This window comes from Olea europaea, unplaced genomic scaffold (genome assembly GCF_002742605.1).
Source record: "Olea europaea var. sylvestris unplaced genomic scaffold, O_europaea_v1 scaffold156, whole genome shotgun sequence".
NCBI classification, from domain to species: domain Eukaryota; kingdom Viridiplantae; phylum Streptophyta; class Magnoliopsida; order Lamiales; family Oleaceae; genus Olea; species Olea europaea.
The window spans coordinates 600,630-618,486 of record NW_019233203.1 but is presented as its reverse complement, the minus strand read 5'-3'; the positions used below and the strand labels follow the sequence as shown (position 1 = coordinate 618,486).

Below are 17,857 nucleotides of genomic sequence, written 5' to 3'. Positions count from 1 at the left end.
AATTAAGGAGAAGAGAGCTTAATGTGTTTTTGTATTCTATATTCTGCCCTAAAAATGAAAATTATACAGGCAAAAAATAGCGAAAAATTCTCTACAAAACAAGTTTCTTTAAAATGAAAGAACGTGTTTGCTAACAAACACCCAAGTGTAAAACTAGTAATGCAACTCTAGCTAGTTGATTGATACCAATCAATGTATGTACGTCATTTGTCTGGTCATGGGCTTAGACTTGTTGTTGGGCTTGGGCCCATAGTATTACGAGTTTTTTTTTATTGGACCATGGGCTTGATGTTCTAACCCAACCTCTTGTTTATGGCCATAGTGGTGTTCATGATAATTAAATTTAAGAAAATACTTCTTGTACATAATTATCTACATTATGTCCTACATAATGATGATGTGTCAAGATGTACGTGGAAAAATTATTTGATTGAAGAGATTTTGATCTAATTAAGTCTCGTCACATCTTCTATTAGTAAACTATTACGCAAATTGTTATGTACATGTAGTACAACTATTTTTAAATAGAGTGATGCTATATGTATATCAGAGTATTCATAATGACGTCCATCCCTTCACATGGAGGGAAAACCACTTTCAATAAAATATAATTTATCCGAAGTGGGTCCCTCCCCATGTAAGAAGAGTGGACAATGTTATAAATACTGTATTATGTACAAATGACATATTCTTTTAAAATAATTTTAATCATATGTTTTGAAATATTATTACTTGTACATAAGCAGATACATATTAATTTTAAATACATATGAGGTATCTAAAAGGCGTAGAAGGTTTTTATTTTTATTTTTTTGAAAAAAGTTCGATCTAATCATATTTCACCACATCATGTGTATGTGAAGTAGTATGTAAACCTATTATAAAATGTAGTACGAGTGTATATTTTATGAGATCTATAATTTTTATCTATATTTCAATCACATTTTTTATCAATACTTTTTAAAAATCTATTGAAAATCCGATTCCACCAACTGTTTAAAGGGTAATTAACACAAAACGTCCATACCTTTCACTTTCTTGGCGCTGAACATCTTTTTCATCATTTTTTGACGATTTCACCATCTATTCAAATAAAACAAAAAGAAAAGAGAGGAAAAAAACAAAAAAACTAATTGCAACCACATTCCCAAATTTTCTAAAAATTACAAATAGTAACTTGATAATTACAATATTAAATAAATTGAAAAAAATCAAAAAATTAAGGAAAAAAATTAAAAAAAATGGGTTGTCTTCTTCACCCCACGTCACCCCACCATACAAAATCTCTCTGCACAACAAATCCTCCAAATCCGAAGCCCCATTACATCTCTCGAGGGTTGTTAATAGCTTACTTTTTTGCTATTTATCTTCTATTATTGTTATTTTTCAGTTTTGATGATTTCTGTGGGTAGTATAGATGAGGAAAATTTGTCAGGTAAAGAGTTAGAAATGGAATAAAACGAACTTGAAGAAGGAGAGGCTGGCTGTTTTCAAAATGATGGTGACGATTCCACCATTGACCTTGATATTGCATTCTCTTACATTGTAAATTCATTTTATTTTTTAATCTTTCTTTGTAATTCAGTTTTCTAAAGTTGCATGTAGTTTGATTTATGAATTATATCCTGTTCAGTTGTTCAGAGATATGTAATGGGGCTTCAGATTTGGAGGATTTGCTGTGCAGAGAGATTTTGTATGGTGGGGTGGGGTGGGGTGAAATAGACAACTCATTTTTTAAATTTTTTTTCCTTAATTTTTTGATTTTTTTTCAATTTATTTAATATGGTAATTATCAAGTTACCATTTGCAATTTTCAGAAAATTTGGGAATGTGGTTGCAATTAGTTTTTTGTTTTTTTATTTTTTTCTTTCTTTTCTTTTTGTTTTATTTGAATGGAGGGTAAAATTGTCAAAATTTGATGAAAAGGACGTTCAGCGCTAAGAAAGTGGAAGGTAAGGTCGTTTTGTGCCAGAAAAATGAAAGGTATTGATGTTTTCCACAATAAAATGTAGGAACGTTTTGTGCCAATTACCTTTGTTTAAATAAGATATTTCTACAATTATCCAATTTTAAGTTTTCAAATATATTTTTAAATAATAACATATGCCCCTAAAATTCTCCTTTCCTTTGCATCTGGATTTCGGGCAGTGTGAGGGGAAGACATTTTATTATTATTATTATTATTATTATTTGCCATGAGCTATTGCATAGAAGAACAAAATTTCCATAAAAAATTATATTTCACATGGAATGTGCTATACTGCCAGGGGGGGAATTTCATAGGGTTTGTACAGGTTCTTACAAAATAGGTGGGTCCCACCTCATTAAAAAAATCCAAAAATTATCGGTCCCATCTACTTGTGAGAGACCTGTAGCAGGCCTGTGAAAATTTTCCCTTGGCAGTCTGGCTTATTCCTTCTCTCATATGTAAAAACTAACCTTGCTTGGACTGCCTTGGGCTAAACTTGAGAGCTCACCACCATCTACATCCCCGATCTAGAGTTTTAACTTGGCTAAGACGCTGAACACGATTATAAATGAGATCAAGTGGGTCCCAAATTTTAAAATTAAAGGTGCTAAATGGTAGAGAAATGACATTCTTCGGAAAGGTTTATAAACGGTTTAAATTATAAATAGATAAAAACTAAACTATACAATGTATGTATGTTGGATTGTGTGCCCATATAGTATATTTTACTATGATAAAATAATAATCTATTAATAAATAAGTTGTGATTTCATTTAGTTATTACATTATTTATTAGTGAATATGCGAATTGAAGTGTCTATGATCGTTTAAGATAATATAAGTCGGATACTTGCGTTGAGAAGTACAATGTGACGCAACTTATATTTTGATCATAAATAATTTGTTTACAGTCAATGTATAAGGGTTGACACCTTATACTGGAATGTTGTAGTGTTGGTCGATTCACTATTCAAGTTTGTGATTTATTTTTATCACAAAAATAGTTAAAGATGATACTAGTGCACTTGAAATGTATTAAACAGACTGCATGTCGAATTTAATTTTATAACATGATCACGTGGAGAATTAAATTTCACTTGACCGTTGTGTGTTTCGTTTAAATCTCTTAACAAAATTATATATATCTTTTCATAATTTTAATGTTTTTTTGATTTATCAATGTGTGATATCAATTTGATTGGTCAAATATCTCAATGAGTTGGGAACTTGAGAATGAGCGAAATAGAGAACATGAATTCGTATCGAGAATCGTCACCCTAGAAAATGGGTAGAGTGACTACTTAAGTTTTTTATTTTTCTGTTGAACAGTTAAAATCTGAGTTTAGTATTTAGCGACTGCTAAATTTCTACGACTGTGAAAAGTTCACGGGACTGTTGAAGAAATTGATATTTAAGTTAGTGAGAAAAATTAGAAGAGCATAATGGCCATTTATGCTTGTATACGGCATGTCAGAGGAAAATATTACAGATTTATTGATTTATGTGATCTTATATATTCTAAGGGTTCAATTTCTTGTCTTTAGTGGAAAAAACAAAGACTAATAATTAGATTGAGGAGACCCTAGACAAGATCTAATTATTAGAGATTGGATAATATATGTCTGATCAGGACCTTATGATAGCTCCATAAAAGTATTGAAACTTAATTATGGTAATTACAATAGTTTTGAGCTTAATTGAATTGCAATAAAATTTTGTATTTAGTTGTAATTACTATGAAAGTTGTAAATTTAATTATAATTGTAATTGAAGTTCTAAGATTACACATATAATTAAATATAAACTAATTGGATTTGGAATTTAATTAAAATTCCTACTTGGATTTTAATTGGAGTAGGAATTTTAATTAGAACTTCCGTTTGAATGTGAAATTATTATTGTATAAGGATTGAAACTCTTCTATCTCTATAAATAGAGATTAGATTAGACCTAGACATCAAATGAAATTGTACAAAAATCATAATACATAATTTCACAGTGTTCAAATTTTGGAGAGAACGTTATTTTTCTTGCTTTTATCAACTGTTTAGATCAAGAATTAGTTTCTTAATTTAATTTTAAAAAGTGCTCATCCGTCGGTGTAGTCTTAACTTTTGGAGAATACTATAGAAGACTTGGAGGTTTGTATCATCAAATTCTTGGAATTAAAAAGGTGGAAGTTTGTGATTCAGAATTTATTTAAAAATTGACCATCGAATTTAGATAAAAGTTAGAGACATTTAGACGATCTTCTTTATTGAATTAAAGAAATTTTTTATTTCTGAATAATTCCGCTTCTGCGTTCCCGCATGTATATCCTTCGAAATCGAGATGTACGGATAAAAGTGGCTTAAATATTTTTAAACATGAGCCAAACATAGGCAAACTAGACATTTGCATGAAATAAGATTAAAAAAGTATATTAATCGAGGCAATAATGCCATCATACAAAATCGAGGAATCGATACAATCAACATATAAATACCATAATATTTCAATAAGAAATCACTCATTATCCCTCTGATAACATCGTTATAGTGTCCAAAAAGACACCCACAAACACTTAAACACTAGAAAATGGACAAATTTGAAAACTAAATCACTCATTTTTGCTCCACAACAGCCAAGCAATTATCAACTAAATTGGCCAAATAACTAATATGAGAGGTCAAAAAAGGAGGCAACTTAGCATCCATTTCTTGAAAATCATCAGTGCAATCACTGTTATATGCAGACTCAAATGTGTCAACAACGTGCCTTCATCTTTCTCCTCGAGCGCCCGCAAACTCCTCTTGAGGTCGTCCACCGTGGTTTCGAAATCGATCCTCAAACACACGTCGAGAGAATAAAATCCTTCGTTACGGGTTTCAATCTCCGAAGTTCTGGTTCGATCAGATTGGACATTGCTTGGAGTTTTTTGGCAGCAATAAGTGTGTTCTCCATAGCGTTTTTGGATGCATCATGCATGGTTTTTGCACCATTCACCATTTTTGTGCAGAGTATTTTGTGGCTTGCAGTTTTCAAAATTGATTTACGGGTTCTCGAGCTTGAGTAATATGGGCAAGGAAAAGGATAGCAGCCAAGGCCAGAAAGAGCAATGAGATTTTTGGAGCCATTTTTTTGGCTTTTCTTTTTTTGGCTCCTTCTATCTCTCTTTTATTATTATTATTCTCTCTCTGGAATCTCTCGAGTCCAGTGTCATAAGTTGAAAATAAGTTATTTTTTGAGATATTTTGATTATATATACGTGTTCTTCAGACAAAAATTGTTACATATTTTTTCGGAAATTAGTGCAAGTGAAGGGTTGTCCTTGATTATGGAGAAATTGTGGGTGTTGGCTATTATGTATGTTAGTTCAAATTTTCTCATCAATCCCCATTTGAATGAAATATCACATCATTTTTTTTTTATAATTACCTTTCTATCTTCTCCGAATATGGAATGATATCATGCACCATCAAAATCAACTCCTTCAAGGATCACACAAGTGCTTTGATAGCCAATCAAATATCTTACTACAATTATTGAGATTAATTGGGATCCACACCTCCGCTTGGATCTTCTAAACATGTTAAAAAAACCTCATCTTGTTCGTCCAGATAATTAAAGTGTAGGGCATGGCCCTAATATATCTAGTTGAAACTAGGGTAATTAGCACAAAACGTCTCTACCTTCAAGGTTTATTGTGGAAAACGTCCATACCTTTCATTTTTTGACATTTTTGCCCTTATTTCCACGTTTCTTTGCAGAAAATGTCCTTTTCACCATTTTTAATGTAAAATGACCAAAATACCCTCCCATTTAAATAAAACCCAAAAATAAAAATAAAAAAGAAAAATAAAGAAAAAATTAAAATCTTGCTCTTCAATGTTTTAAAAAGTGCAAATGAGTCCAAGTAATTATTAAAAGACCTACTAGCACAAAACGTCCTTATGTTTGACCTATAATGTGAAAAACGTCCCTACGTTTCAAACTGGTGAAAGGGATGGTTTTCGCAATGAAACGTGAAAGTAGGGATGAAAACGAAAAAAATTGAAATGTAGGGACGTTTTCTGCAAGTGTCAAACGTAGGATTTTTTTGCTATTAGGCCTTATTAAAATATTAAAAATAACAAAAGACATACACACACACACACACACTCTGTCTCTGTCTCTCTCTCTTCTCCTCTTCTTCTCTAAATGGATCAGTCACTTTATAAGCCAAAAAACTCCAGCAATCACCACCAAAATTGCTGGACCACCATACTATCGAAAAGCCCTCACTTTTCTCTATACATACCACCAAACATTCAACTTTGAAACCTTTGTGCTAATAAATTTGTTCGGAATTGCAAGCCAAAATACCCAACTTGTGAATGCAAATACTGGTGGCATCACCTGTTTCAGAGAGACCCTTGTCATTTTCAACACATCAATCGACTATATTCGCTAGGGCACCTCTCTTTATGATCTTAAAATATCAACAATATGGAGGTTCGGTTATTTGGGCGATGGTTGGTCAGAGTTTTCTCACTTCTAATGTGGTAGTCTCATTTGAAGAAGAAGATAAGAGAGAGAGAGAGAGAGAGAGAGAGAGAGAGAGAGAGATAGTCTTTTTGTTATTTTTAACATTTTAATAAGGCTTAATAATAAAAAAATCTATACGTTTGACACTTTTTGCGAAAAATGTCACTACGTTTCAATTTTTTTGCATTTTCATCCTTATTTCCACGTTTCATTGCTAAAAAATCCCTTTCACCAATTTGAAACGTAGGGATATTTTTCACACTATAGGCCAAATGTAGGGACGTTTTATGTTATTAGGCCTTTTAATAATTATTTGGACTCACTTGCACTTTTTAAAAATCTAGGAGTAAGATTGTAATTTATTTTTTATTTTTCTTTTCTTTTCTTTTCTTTTTTTGGGTTTTTTTAAAGGAGAGGGTATTTTGGTCTTTTTACATTAAAAAAATGGTGAAAATGATGTTTTCCGCAAAGAAATGTGGAAATAAGGGCAAAAATGCCAAAAATGAAAGGTGAAGATGTTCTCCACAATAAACCTTAACCGTAGAGACGTTTTGTACCAATTACCCTTGAAACTAATGGTCTGCCTACAAGGTTGATATGTTAGGAGGAGTAACTAAATTTCCTGTATTAATTCAATATAATTTTCATGTCTAGTCGATATGAAACTTTTAGTCACACTTTTTTCTATATGACTAATCAACTTCAATGTTTTAAAAAAGCGTGTTGAGAAAGAAGTTAATGCATTAAGGACGAAAAGATTTCTATTTTTCTACAGTTGATAATTGATATTTACCAAAGTATACTTGCATCATATCATGAAAAAAAAAAAAGGAAAATATTTCCAACCATTAGGAAGTGGAAGACTAGAAAATGCATCATTTAGTTGAAAACTTAATTTGTATGATTGTAATAGCCCCTCAAGTTACCTACTTTTTATTGTTTAGAGACCACATTGTAATGGATTTGTTTTGTCTTTTGATGATCAGGTTGGGATTTGGGATAGCAAGGGAGAGAAAAATAGTGTACTTTTATCAGTCGTAAAAATCCGATTAGATCGATTTATAACCCATTTAATAAGCAAAGTTGAAAATGATCGTTCCGATAATATAAAAGAAAATTTTTCATCATCATCATCATCATCATCCTTTCAACTCTAATTCAATGTAGTCTAAATCTAAGATAGACATGAATGTCTATAAAATGGATGCATTATAGGCTACATAAGAAGTGCCAAGTGACTGGCTAAAATGAAATTAGCCAGCAAGTTTTGTGATCTTCAAGGGGAAATGTGTGAGTTTTAACTTAAATATTTCTTAGTAATATGTGTCTTCAATACTCATATGTTAAAATTTGAAATTTAATCCGAAAATACTAACTCATTAGGATGAACAATCGAAGTTCCTTGTAAACTCAAAACTCCCCATATCTATCTAATTTGGAACCTTTTGTTTATACTTTTTTTTTTTTTTTTATCAATCCCATTTTAAATATGTTATCACATCATTTTGGTCTAGAAATGATAATTTATCTTTTTATTCTAAATAAGAAGCGATTACTTGATCTGTCAAAGTCAGACCAGGGCCGGTCCTGTGATCTTGGGGGCCTGAGGCGAACTCCATGAATTGGGCCCCCAAAATCAATGTAAATCAAAATTCAACGATGTACTATACAATTAATTACTAACTTAAAATTTAATGTAAAAGACATTTACAAAACATCTCAATTATGGGAGGATTCTTTTACGTTAATTAGTGGGTTTTACCCAAAAAAAAAAAAGGAAAATTTTTTTATTGGGCCCCCTTGAAGAGCTGGGCCTTAGGTAGCGGCCTGTTGAATCTATGCTCAGGTCCGGCTCTGAGTCAGACTCTTTTAATGTATTAGAGTATGTCAAAGTGTATTTTTTTTTTTTTTAAAAGTATTAGGGACCACCATCTAATGTGAACGCAAGTGCTTTGAGCGTCAACCACATTACCTTCACTTGGATTTTGCACATAAGTTCAAAAATTCATTTTGTTCATCCAAATAGTTAATGTAGGGTGCAACTCTATTACCCTAACATTTTGTATACCAGAAATGGTTGATACGTTGGAGGAGTAATTCAACTCTATTACCCTAATATTATAACTTTCACGTCTAGTCGATTCGAAACTTTTATTCGAACCTTTCTCATTAGCAACTAATCAATTCCACCATTTTAAAATATTGCGTTGATAAAAAAGTTAGTGCATTGAGGACGAAATATATATCTATTTTTCCTATAATCGATTTTTTTTTATCCAAAGTATATTTGCAGCAAGTCAAGAAAGAAAAAAATTTCCAACTACTAGAAGTGGAAGACTAGAAAATCCATCATTTATTGGAAATCTTAATTTCTATCGTAATGATTTATCGTTTTTACGTCATTTGCTGTTTGAGTCCCCATTGTAATGCATTTGTTCCTTTATTAACGTTATTAAATCAAATTACATCGACTTGTTCAATTAGAATAATCGAAATCGATTAAATAATGTAGTAAAAACTATTTATATATATTTTATTACTGATTTACTCTAATTCGATATTTACTCTCGTCATTTATCTTTTCCTATAAATATACTTGAGTGAATTTTATAATATTGCATTTTACCTTATTTTCTAGAAGAAGGATTTCCCAAAAGTTAAAACATTCGACTCTCTAGAAGACAAACTAGCATGCTTATGTCTTGTAACAATTTATATGGAGAAAAATCGATTCTTGAAATCCAAACGCGGGGCCCTTTGCTATTAAACCCCTGGTTTGATCCCTATTTTTTTAAAATATATTTTTCTCTCTTTTCTTTTTAACTATACATTCGTTAATAAAATAATATTATACGTAAATCCAAAACTTTTCTTTATTTTTTAATCACGCAATCTTTATCAATTTACCATTCCAAAATGCATTCTTATAAAAAGAAAAAAGGGGCTCAAACAGGTTCCAAACAAGTTTCTTCCAAAGACAATTTGCAACCAATGAAGTAGCCATCCATCAATTCTTAGTATATTTTTCAAAACCATTTTGTACTTCTTAAATTATAATTTTTTTTTAAATGAGATACTTAAATTGGATAATTGTATAATGGGTTCGCGTCAAGGAAAAAGTGTATGTCACGCAGTGGCGGATCTAGAAATGAACCTCAGCTAGGGCGTCATTGACCATCGATAGTCTAGGGTGGTCGTTGACTATTGACCATCGACAGTCAATGACGACAATAGTGAAGTTGTTTTTTAGTATTTAATTAAATAAAAAATTCTTCAATCCATATGTAAATGCACTGAAATCTCAAATCATAATTCTTCAATCTATCATTTACCACAAATCACAAATTTTCCAATTTAACATTATCACAAACTGTATTTCATGTATATCACATATTCACTAATTTCCCAATTTTCATAAATCATAAACCTCAGTAGCAAACAGCAAGCTCACGGTCATAATTCATAAAACATAAATCATTTCCCAATGAAAAACCCAGTCACTCACAGGGTTGAAGGCTGGGGATGCTTGATTTTAATAGATTCTTGAAAACAAAATAAATTATATTGCTTCAAGAGAAAATGATACTACAAATTACAGAAAAGGTGCACAAGTGAAGTTTGAAACAAATCCATGCACATGTTAATGTCAAAGAAGTATATCTATTGCTTGAACTAGAGAGATTTGGTAGCATATCTCATTAATAGCTAAAACTTGACAAATAAAGTAGCTTAGTAAATACAAATACTAATTCCCAACAGGTAAACAATAAAAAATAAGGTTTTGATTAACCACTAATAAATGAAAAATTAAAAAATTTATTCCAAATAAGAACTCAAATTCACAAAATTACAGAACTTTCATACTAACTAGCTTCATGGCAACTTCTTCTCCTATTTGTATATTTGCTCCTGAAATTAATTAAAATAAAATCATTTCAAACAACATCACACCCAAAAGACCTTCTAAAAAAAACAATTTGTAGTTCAAAAATAGAAATCAAAATTACCCAAATGAAGCTCTCCAAAAGATCCACTACTAATCCACTCACAAGGTTAAAGGCTCGACGACGACAGCTGCACCTTTCATCTTTATCTGTCTTCTACAAAATTCAATTTGTCGCATAGTTTGGAGGCTGGGGTACAATACAAAACAACAAATGGGTCTAACTAAAAAAAAGAAAAAAAAAGAAGCCCAAAATAAAAAAAAAAAAAGAAAAAGAAAAAGAAGAAGAAAAAGAAAAAGAAAAATGGCCCAAGTCCAAACTTATCCGTGTTCCTCTTTCCCTAATCTATTTATCTTCTTCCCTACGGTGATAGAAGTCTGCAACATTGATGGCATCGGATTTAGCACCTGCGGCCACACCTCCTCGTCGGGTGCTAAATCCACCATTGATGTCACGTGTAATTTGATCATTAGCATATTGTAACGAGTTGATTTTTTTGGCACATATATTTTATTGTAATTATATCATGCAAAGTATTAGATTCTAATAGTCATATGATTTTTTTAGGGAAACCAAACGAGGGGTAGCATTTGCATGAACATGAAAAAAGAGGGAGAGGGGGGGGGGGGGGGGGGGGGGGTGAATAATTACCATTGTGAAATCACATCCCCGAGGCCGAGTCATAGAAAAACAAGATTCTCATTTTAGAGACTTACAATTTGGATTAATCATAATTAACTATTCTAATTCTAATTTCTTAATCTCAGAATCCAACCCCACTATTTTAAAATTCAACTCAATCGTTGACTTCAATTAATGGCGTCGAAATTGAATAATTGAAAAATTAATTGATAAGTTTGGAAATAGGACTAAAGTAAATTACATTTGCGTCTTTTGTTACCATCTACTAGCTGATATGAATTTGATTGTTTGTATTTCACTTTTTGCCCTTGATCCCTATTACGTAGAAAAATTAATGGGGGGAATAATATTTTTTTGAAAAATGAGTGGTTGAAAAAGAATGAAAAGTTTTCGATTTACGTGTAATATTATTTTATGGAAGATTGTGTGATTGAAAATAAGAGAGAAAAATGAAATGTAATAGAATTTAATGTAATGGAGCTCAAACAGGGTTTTGTTGGTTTTTGTGACGATCTATGTTAATGAAAAGAATAATGTTATTTGCAGTCGCCCTACGTGGCATACACATGGCATGTAGCTATTTGATACATTAATGAATAAAAAAATTACTACATTAATGTATCAAATAATCACCTGTCATGTGTATGCCACGTAGGGTGACTGTCGCTGTGAGCAACTAAGAATAACATTACTCTAATGAAAAGCTATGATTTCATTTCAAAAATGAATAATTGACCTCGTTTATTCTAAACAAATCGGTTATACTCTACTGAATTTAATTAATTATTAAATTATTTAAATAAAACGCACGTTCAAAAATATCACGTGTTAACAAAATCAAGTACAACAACGAAGTTCATATTCTAAGACGACTATCTAGATGGTACTCGTCTAAACTCTAAACTCGATCCAAGCAGTCGAGCCAAATTTGTACTGGAAAATGGTTCAAAAAATATTAACAAAGAGATTTATCTATCTAGCCATATCCTTAATCAATTTGTAAATTCGTATTAATTAATTAATTTCCTCTTGAATAATTCGATCAACTGTCAAAACGACCCCACAAATGTTAGACTTGTAGACAGAGAAAACTCGTTTCTGAACCGCGTTTTATATAACAGTCATTTGGAACAAAAAAATGGAAATCCCTTCAAAATTCAGTCAATCGTTTGTTCTTCTTCATAACTTCTTTCATATTTTCATTATCTTCGATCTCATAGATGTGAAGAAGCCAAGGGTCGATAAGTTTTAGAATCAAAACGATAAACTTCAGCTGCCCGTGTGAAAAGGTGGTATCTTTTAGTATTTTTGAGCTTATTGGCATGTTTTTTTCTCTGAATTTTTGCTGGGTTCGTTTGATCTCTTTCGGTTTTTGTGTTCTCGATGTTTCTGGCTTCTCGAAGTCGAACAATTATGTGATTTGATTGGTTGCTACTGTTTGATAATCTTCTCTCCCTCTCTCTTATCTTTTTATTTATTTATTTATTATTATTATTACTTTTTTTTTTTTTTTTGGTGTTAAGCTCAAATGCTACTTTGTTCTTAGTAAATGTAGTAGCTTTTTCTTCTAGAATCCTCAGGCATTTTTTTCTTATAATTAAAATTATCACTCTCAGTATTCATATAAGAATATGAATACTCATCTGAAAATTTAAGAAAAATAAAAGTAGAAAATATGTTTTTAATTTCTATTTGTTGTTTTAGTAAAATTTTATAAATTTTGACAAATGAATATAAGTTATATTGTCAACATGATTAGGTGCTAATCCGAAGAATTGAGTATAGATTTTATATTTATAAGACTTCAAGTCTTTGAATACTGCCTCAAAATTCAAAACTGAGGTGTAAGTTTGTGTAAGGTACATCACTTTCCCTTTTTTTATAAATTTAAATATTGACTATTTGCTTGAATGTTAAATTAAATGTCTGGATTTTTCTTTGTAGTGGCTGTATATTTTATGCAAATATCTTGTCGTGGAGTGAAAGTTTTTATGGATTGAGTTGGCTCCTGGCTACTAATTCTAAGTGTAGTTGAAGTGGGGTCTTGATTTTCTGTTGAGGTGTCATTATCAGCATTGACATCGTTTTCCATATTGCATTATTCATCAATCTTTAATCCAATTTATGGCCTTACTTTCTGCAGCTTTCTCTCGTGCAAAGATATGATACTAAACAAATGACATCTGTGTTTTTCATCTAAAATTTGACCTTTCTACCAAGAAAATGATTTTTGATGAAATCTGAAAGGTTGAGGGAATTTTCGGTGGGTTGAAAATGTAAAGTCTCCATCTGGTTTTGTTATCATAGATCCAAATGACTGCATAAATATTTTTGATACACCTTTTTGACTTGTTGCATAATGAGTCTCTTTCTTTCAGACCAAGCCATGTTGCCAGGGAGGATCCTCCCTGACATATACTCACAATGGAGGGGGGTGGGTGCACTTTTTTTGACATTTTTTATTCAAGCGGATCCCACGCAGGTCCCACCACATGTGAGTGTATATCAACCTACATATCAAAACTTTTCTAGCAAAGAGCTTTATTCTTCTCTTTGAAGGCGAATTCTTGATTAGCTGCTTGGTTTTCACACCTTTTTATCTCTTCTTCATCTTCATTAATCTGGCTATACAATAATCCTATCCTATCTAGTTCTTTATGTTGATCATGCTTTTACTGCTGAATGAAAAGGCATTGAAGAAGTTAATGATCATTGAAGTATTTACTTAAGAAAGTCAAGACTCCAGCAAATAGTTAATTTGCCATTTTCCCTTGTTAAAGTCAGTTGTGTTGTTTCAACTATAATTTATAATATGCTCGAGTATCTTTTCAATATTCTATGAGTATCTTGATTTTTGTAATTTTTTATCTGAGATTTTGAACTGACCGCTGCCTATAACAGACGACTGGAAGACGAAACGACTCAGAAAATGAAGGAATCCATTATCATCATTATTCTTGTGACTTTGCTATCACCAGACGCATCATTGGGGGAGCCAAGAACTCAGATTGTTCAGATGATGTGCGGGAACCAACTTGAGCACAACACCTCCATTTTTGTCCTGAACTTTGTTGACGTAATGGAGAACATAAGTGCGCAGATGCGAACTTCGGGTTTTGGCAGGGCAGTAGTGGGTTCAGGACCTGACACTAATTATGGACTAGCACAATGCTATGATGATCTTTCTTTATCTGACTGTGTATTATGCTATGCTGAAATGCGCACCATTCTTCCTCAGTGCTTTCCTAACAATGGTGGAAGGATTTTCCTTGATGGCTGCTTCATGCGAGTTCAGAATTACAGTTTCGATCAAGAGTATACTGGACCAATTGACACAGAAGTTTGTGGTAATAGAACCCGAAAGAGTTCTGCATTTCAGAATTCAGCAAGGCAGGCTGTGGTACAAGCAGTTTCAGCTGCACCCAACAACAACGGCTTTGCACGGGCTCAAGTGCCTGTGTCCGGAACAAATGAATCAGCTTATGTTCTTGCTAACTGCTGGAGGACTCTTAGTGCTAGTTCTTGCAGAGCTTGTTTGCAGAATGCATCTGCATCTATATTGGGATGCTTGCCATGGTCTGAGGGTCGGGTTTTGAATACAGGGTGCTTCGTTAGGTACTCTGACACCAACTTTCTTAATCCTATACCAAGAAATGGAAGTTCAAAAGGTAAAATGAACTTTATGATCTTCTCCCTGGAAATTGTATTGTAAATTTTCTCTCTTCATTGTGAAAGCTCTTAAATTTTGAGGGTTGAACATTTTTCTTTTGTTCCTTTTTCTCTGTATTTTGGAAAAATCACAACTGCAGTGTTGAACTACGAGAAATGTAGCAAGTTGTGGGGAAAGATCAGCAGGGTGTAGGGAGGAGGGTATACAAACATGTAGTCATGTGATTTTATGATGGTTAACTGAAAAGAAACTGAGGAGTTGCTACGAAAATGAAAAGTTGGGAAACCACCCGTGAAAAAAAAAGAAAAAAAAATCTCAAAGACTTGCTTTTTATATTTTGCATAGGTTGGGAACCTCAGTTATCATTTCCCGATAATTTTTTGTGTTTCTTCCCTGTTTTTGAATTTTAAAGGAAGTTATTATGTTGTTGAAGGAGTTAAATACTTTAAATTTTTATCTTTCTGGCCTGCTCATGAATTTTCAACTGATTTCTACAGGGAAAGTAATAGGTATTGTAGTCGCAGTCTCTAGTGCAGTACTTGTATTGATTGTTGGAGCTACCATTGGATTTTACATTTGGAATCACAAAACAATAGAGAAGAAGAGGAAAGGTAGAAATGTTTCGTCTAAGCATTGAGAAATTACACTATGTGAGAATCGTTAACAACAGCATCACAATACCTTATTGCATCATTTTGCACTTTTTGTACTACAAGATTTTTGAATAATTTTTGCACAGCATTCTGTAGAAAATAGGCTCTCAATCTCAATAATGTGAAGTTTCTCTGTAATTCCAGGTTCCAGCGATGCAGAAAAACTGGTGAAGACCCTGCATGACAGCAGCTTGAACTTCAAATATTCCACGCTTGAGAAAGCAACTGGTTCTTTTGATGAAGCCAACAAGCTTGGGCAAGGTGGATTTGGTACAGTGTATAAGGTAATACTCAGCAAACTTGTAGAAGCTATTTTATTTTATTTTAATTTTTCTGCATAGACTTAAGAGGCTCGTGTTCATAAGAGTGATACGATCTCAATAGAATATTTTAGTAAATAAAACCGAACACGGAGAGAAAGAATTTATATATCTCTCCCTGAATTTATTGTATGAGCTTAAATTTTATGTTTGTGCAGGGAGTTCTGCAAGATGGAAGAGAGATTGCTGTCAAGAGGCTTTTCTATAACAACAAACATAGAGCAGGAGATTTTTACAATGAAGTCAATATTATCAGCAGTGTCGAGCACAAAAATCTGGTCAGGTTGTTGGGATGCAGTTGTTCGGGACCTGAAAGTCTTCTTATATACGAATTTTTACCAAACAAGAGTCTTGATCTCTTTATTTTTGGTAACTTCTAAATTTCAAATTTAGGTTAATCTATTAATTGATGTAGATTATGCATTGATGTTAAAATTTGCACATATTATAAGTGATTAATTGGAGTTGCTGCTGCTATGTTGAATTTGACAGATCCAAACAAAGGAAAAGCACTAAATTGGGAGAAGAGATACGAGATAATTATAGGGATAGCAGAAGGGTTGGTGTGCCTTCACGAAAACACAAATACCAGAATCATTCACAGAGACATCAAAGCAAGTAATATCCTCTTGGATTCTCGACTCCGAGCTAAAATTGCTGATTTTGGGTTGGCGAGGACTTTCCAGGAAGATAAAAGTCATATTAGCACTGCCATTGCAGGAACTTTGTGAGTATTGTTATCTTCCAAAAGTAAAAGACTAAATAGTCTATGATTAATGGTTCTCAAACGAAAACTAAGTTGGGACCTGTTTTTCTAGAAACGCAAGTTACATTAGCAAAAAAAGAAAGAAAAATAACTCCGAAAATCAAGTTTTGGAAAAATAAGTAAATTGAAAGCAAGTTCTCTCTTTCAAGAATAATCAAGCATGCTCAACCAAGTTGACAAGTTGATCTCATAAATTATCTCGAATTCCCAAATATGCAGAGGATATATGGCTCCAGAATACTTGGCTCACGGGCAATTAACAGAAAAAGCAGATTTGTATAGCTTTGGTGTACTTGTGCTTGAAATTGTCACAGGGAGACAGAATAACAGGAGCAAAGAGGCAGAGTATTCAGACAGCTTAATTTCTATTGTAAGTTCTAAATTCTTTGGCGTTCTATCTAATTTTATTAGTTAGGCATATGACCTTTTCTTAACTCTTTCATTAATCTGGATGAAACAGGCATGGAATCATTTCCAGCAAAGAACAGTGGACGAGCTGTTCGATCCAAACTTAATGCTGCATAATTATCATAACATCGATGTGAAGAATGAGATTCTAAGGGTTGTTCATATTGGACTCCTGTGCACCCAAGAGATCCCATCCCTACGACCATCCATGTCCAAAGCACTACAGATGCTGGTAAAGAAAGAAGAGCACCTTCCTGTACCGACTAATCCCCCTTTCATGGATGAAAAGACTATGGAACTTAATGACACATTCGAAAGCCCAATTTCCCCCATCATTTATGGGAATCATGATTCAGTTGCAAGCATATCCCAGAGTATTTTCTATCCTAGGTGACTTCAAAAATATGAATTTGATTGGCAAATTTTAGCTGGAAATTTTGGACGCAGGAGTTGATATAGAGTTGTAAAGGAAAAGATGATGTTGAATTTTTATTTATTTATTTATTTCTAAATTTTGAATAATAGTGTATTATTTGTGTTAACACTAGTTTGACGTTTTCTTCCATTACTCGTCTCTCGAGTAACAAAAATTGAATTTCTACAGTTTTGCTTATTGTACAATTAATTTTAGTCCGCTGAAAAATTGTCTAGCAACTACCATTTATTTGGCAAAGTATTAATTAATTCTGTCTATTTTCAATGAGTGTATACTAATCGTCTGTTTGGCAGAACTTCTATTTTTGCTTATACTTTTCATTAAAAAACTTTATAACGAAGTTATCTTAAACCAACTTTCCAAATAAGACATCTAGCCAAATAAGGCACTTTCAGAATATTATCTAAATATGTTGAAAAGGAACTTAATTTAAAGAGGAGTTTTTACATTTTCAAAAATCGTTAAAATGGCCCTAAAACTAATTACTTTACAAACTAATTATATGATTTGTTTTCAAGGTGGGGTTGGACATTTTATTACAAA

General features: G+C 32.4%; 1 protein-coding gene across 3 annotated transcripts; it reads left to right on the top strand.

Annotated features, from left to right (window-relative positions):
* The first annotated feature begins 12,204 nt into the window (after window positions 1-12,204).
* LOC111376766 (cysteine-rich receptor-like protein kinase 2) lies at window positions 12,205-17,499 on the top strand. Of its 3 annotated transcripts, none has more exons than XM_022999752.1 (8): window positions 12,205-12,350; window positions 13,963-14,729; window positions 15,229-15,342; window positions 15,529-15,668; window positions 15,863-16,073; window positions 16,197-16,431; window positions 16,690-16,840; window positions 16,931-17,499. In XM_022999752.1, the coding sequence occupies exons 2-8, from the start codon at window positions 13,991-13,993 to the stop codon at window positions 17,270-17,272; spliced, it is 1,932 nt and encodes a 643-aa protein (XP_022855520.1). In that variant the 5' UTR covers window positions 12,205-12,350; window positions 13,963-13,990; the 3' UTR covers window positions 17,273-17,499. The 3 variants fall into 3 exon arrangements, with proteins under 3 accessions (XP_022855520.1, XP_022855522.1, XP_022855521.1); XM_022999754.1 differs by lacking the exon at window positions 12,205-12,350 and adding an exon at window positions 12,855-13,555; XM_022999753.1 differs by lacking the exon at window positions 12,205-12,350 and adding an exon at window positions 13,591-13,840.
* Window positions 17,500-17,857: the final 358 nt, after the last annotated feature.

Excerpts from the sequence above, each read along its gene's own strand:
- LOC111376766 (XM_022999752.1), top strand. The coding sequence starts at position 13,991 with ATGAAGGAATCCATTATCATCATTATTCTTGTGACTTTGCTATCACCA. Across the intron at positions 15,343-15,528 it reads AATAGAGAAGAAGAGGAAAG|GTTCCAGCGATGCAGAAAAA; the intron begins GTAGAAATGTTT and ends CTGTAATTCCAG. Across the intron at positions 16,432-16,689 it reads ACTGCCATTGCAGGAACTTT|AGGATATATGGCTCCAGAAT; the intron begins GTGAGTATTGTT and ends CCAAATATGCAG.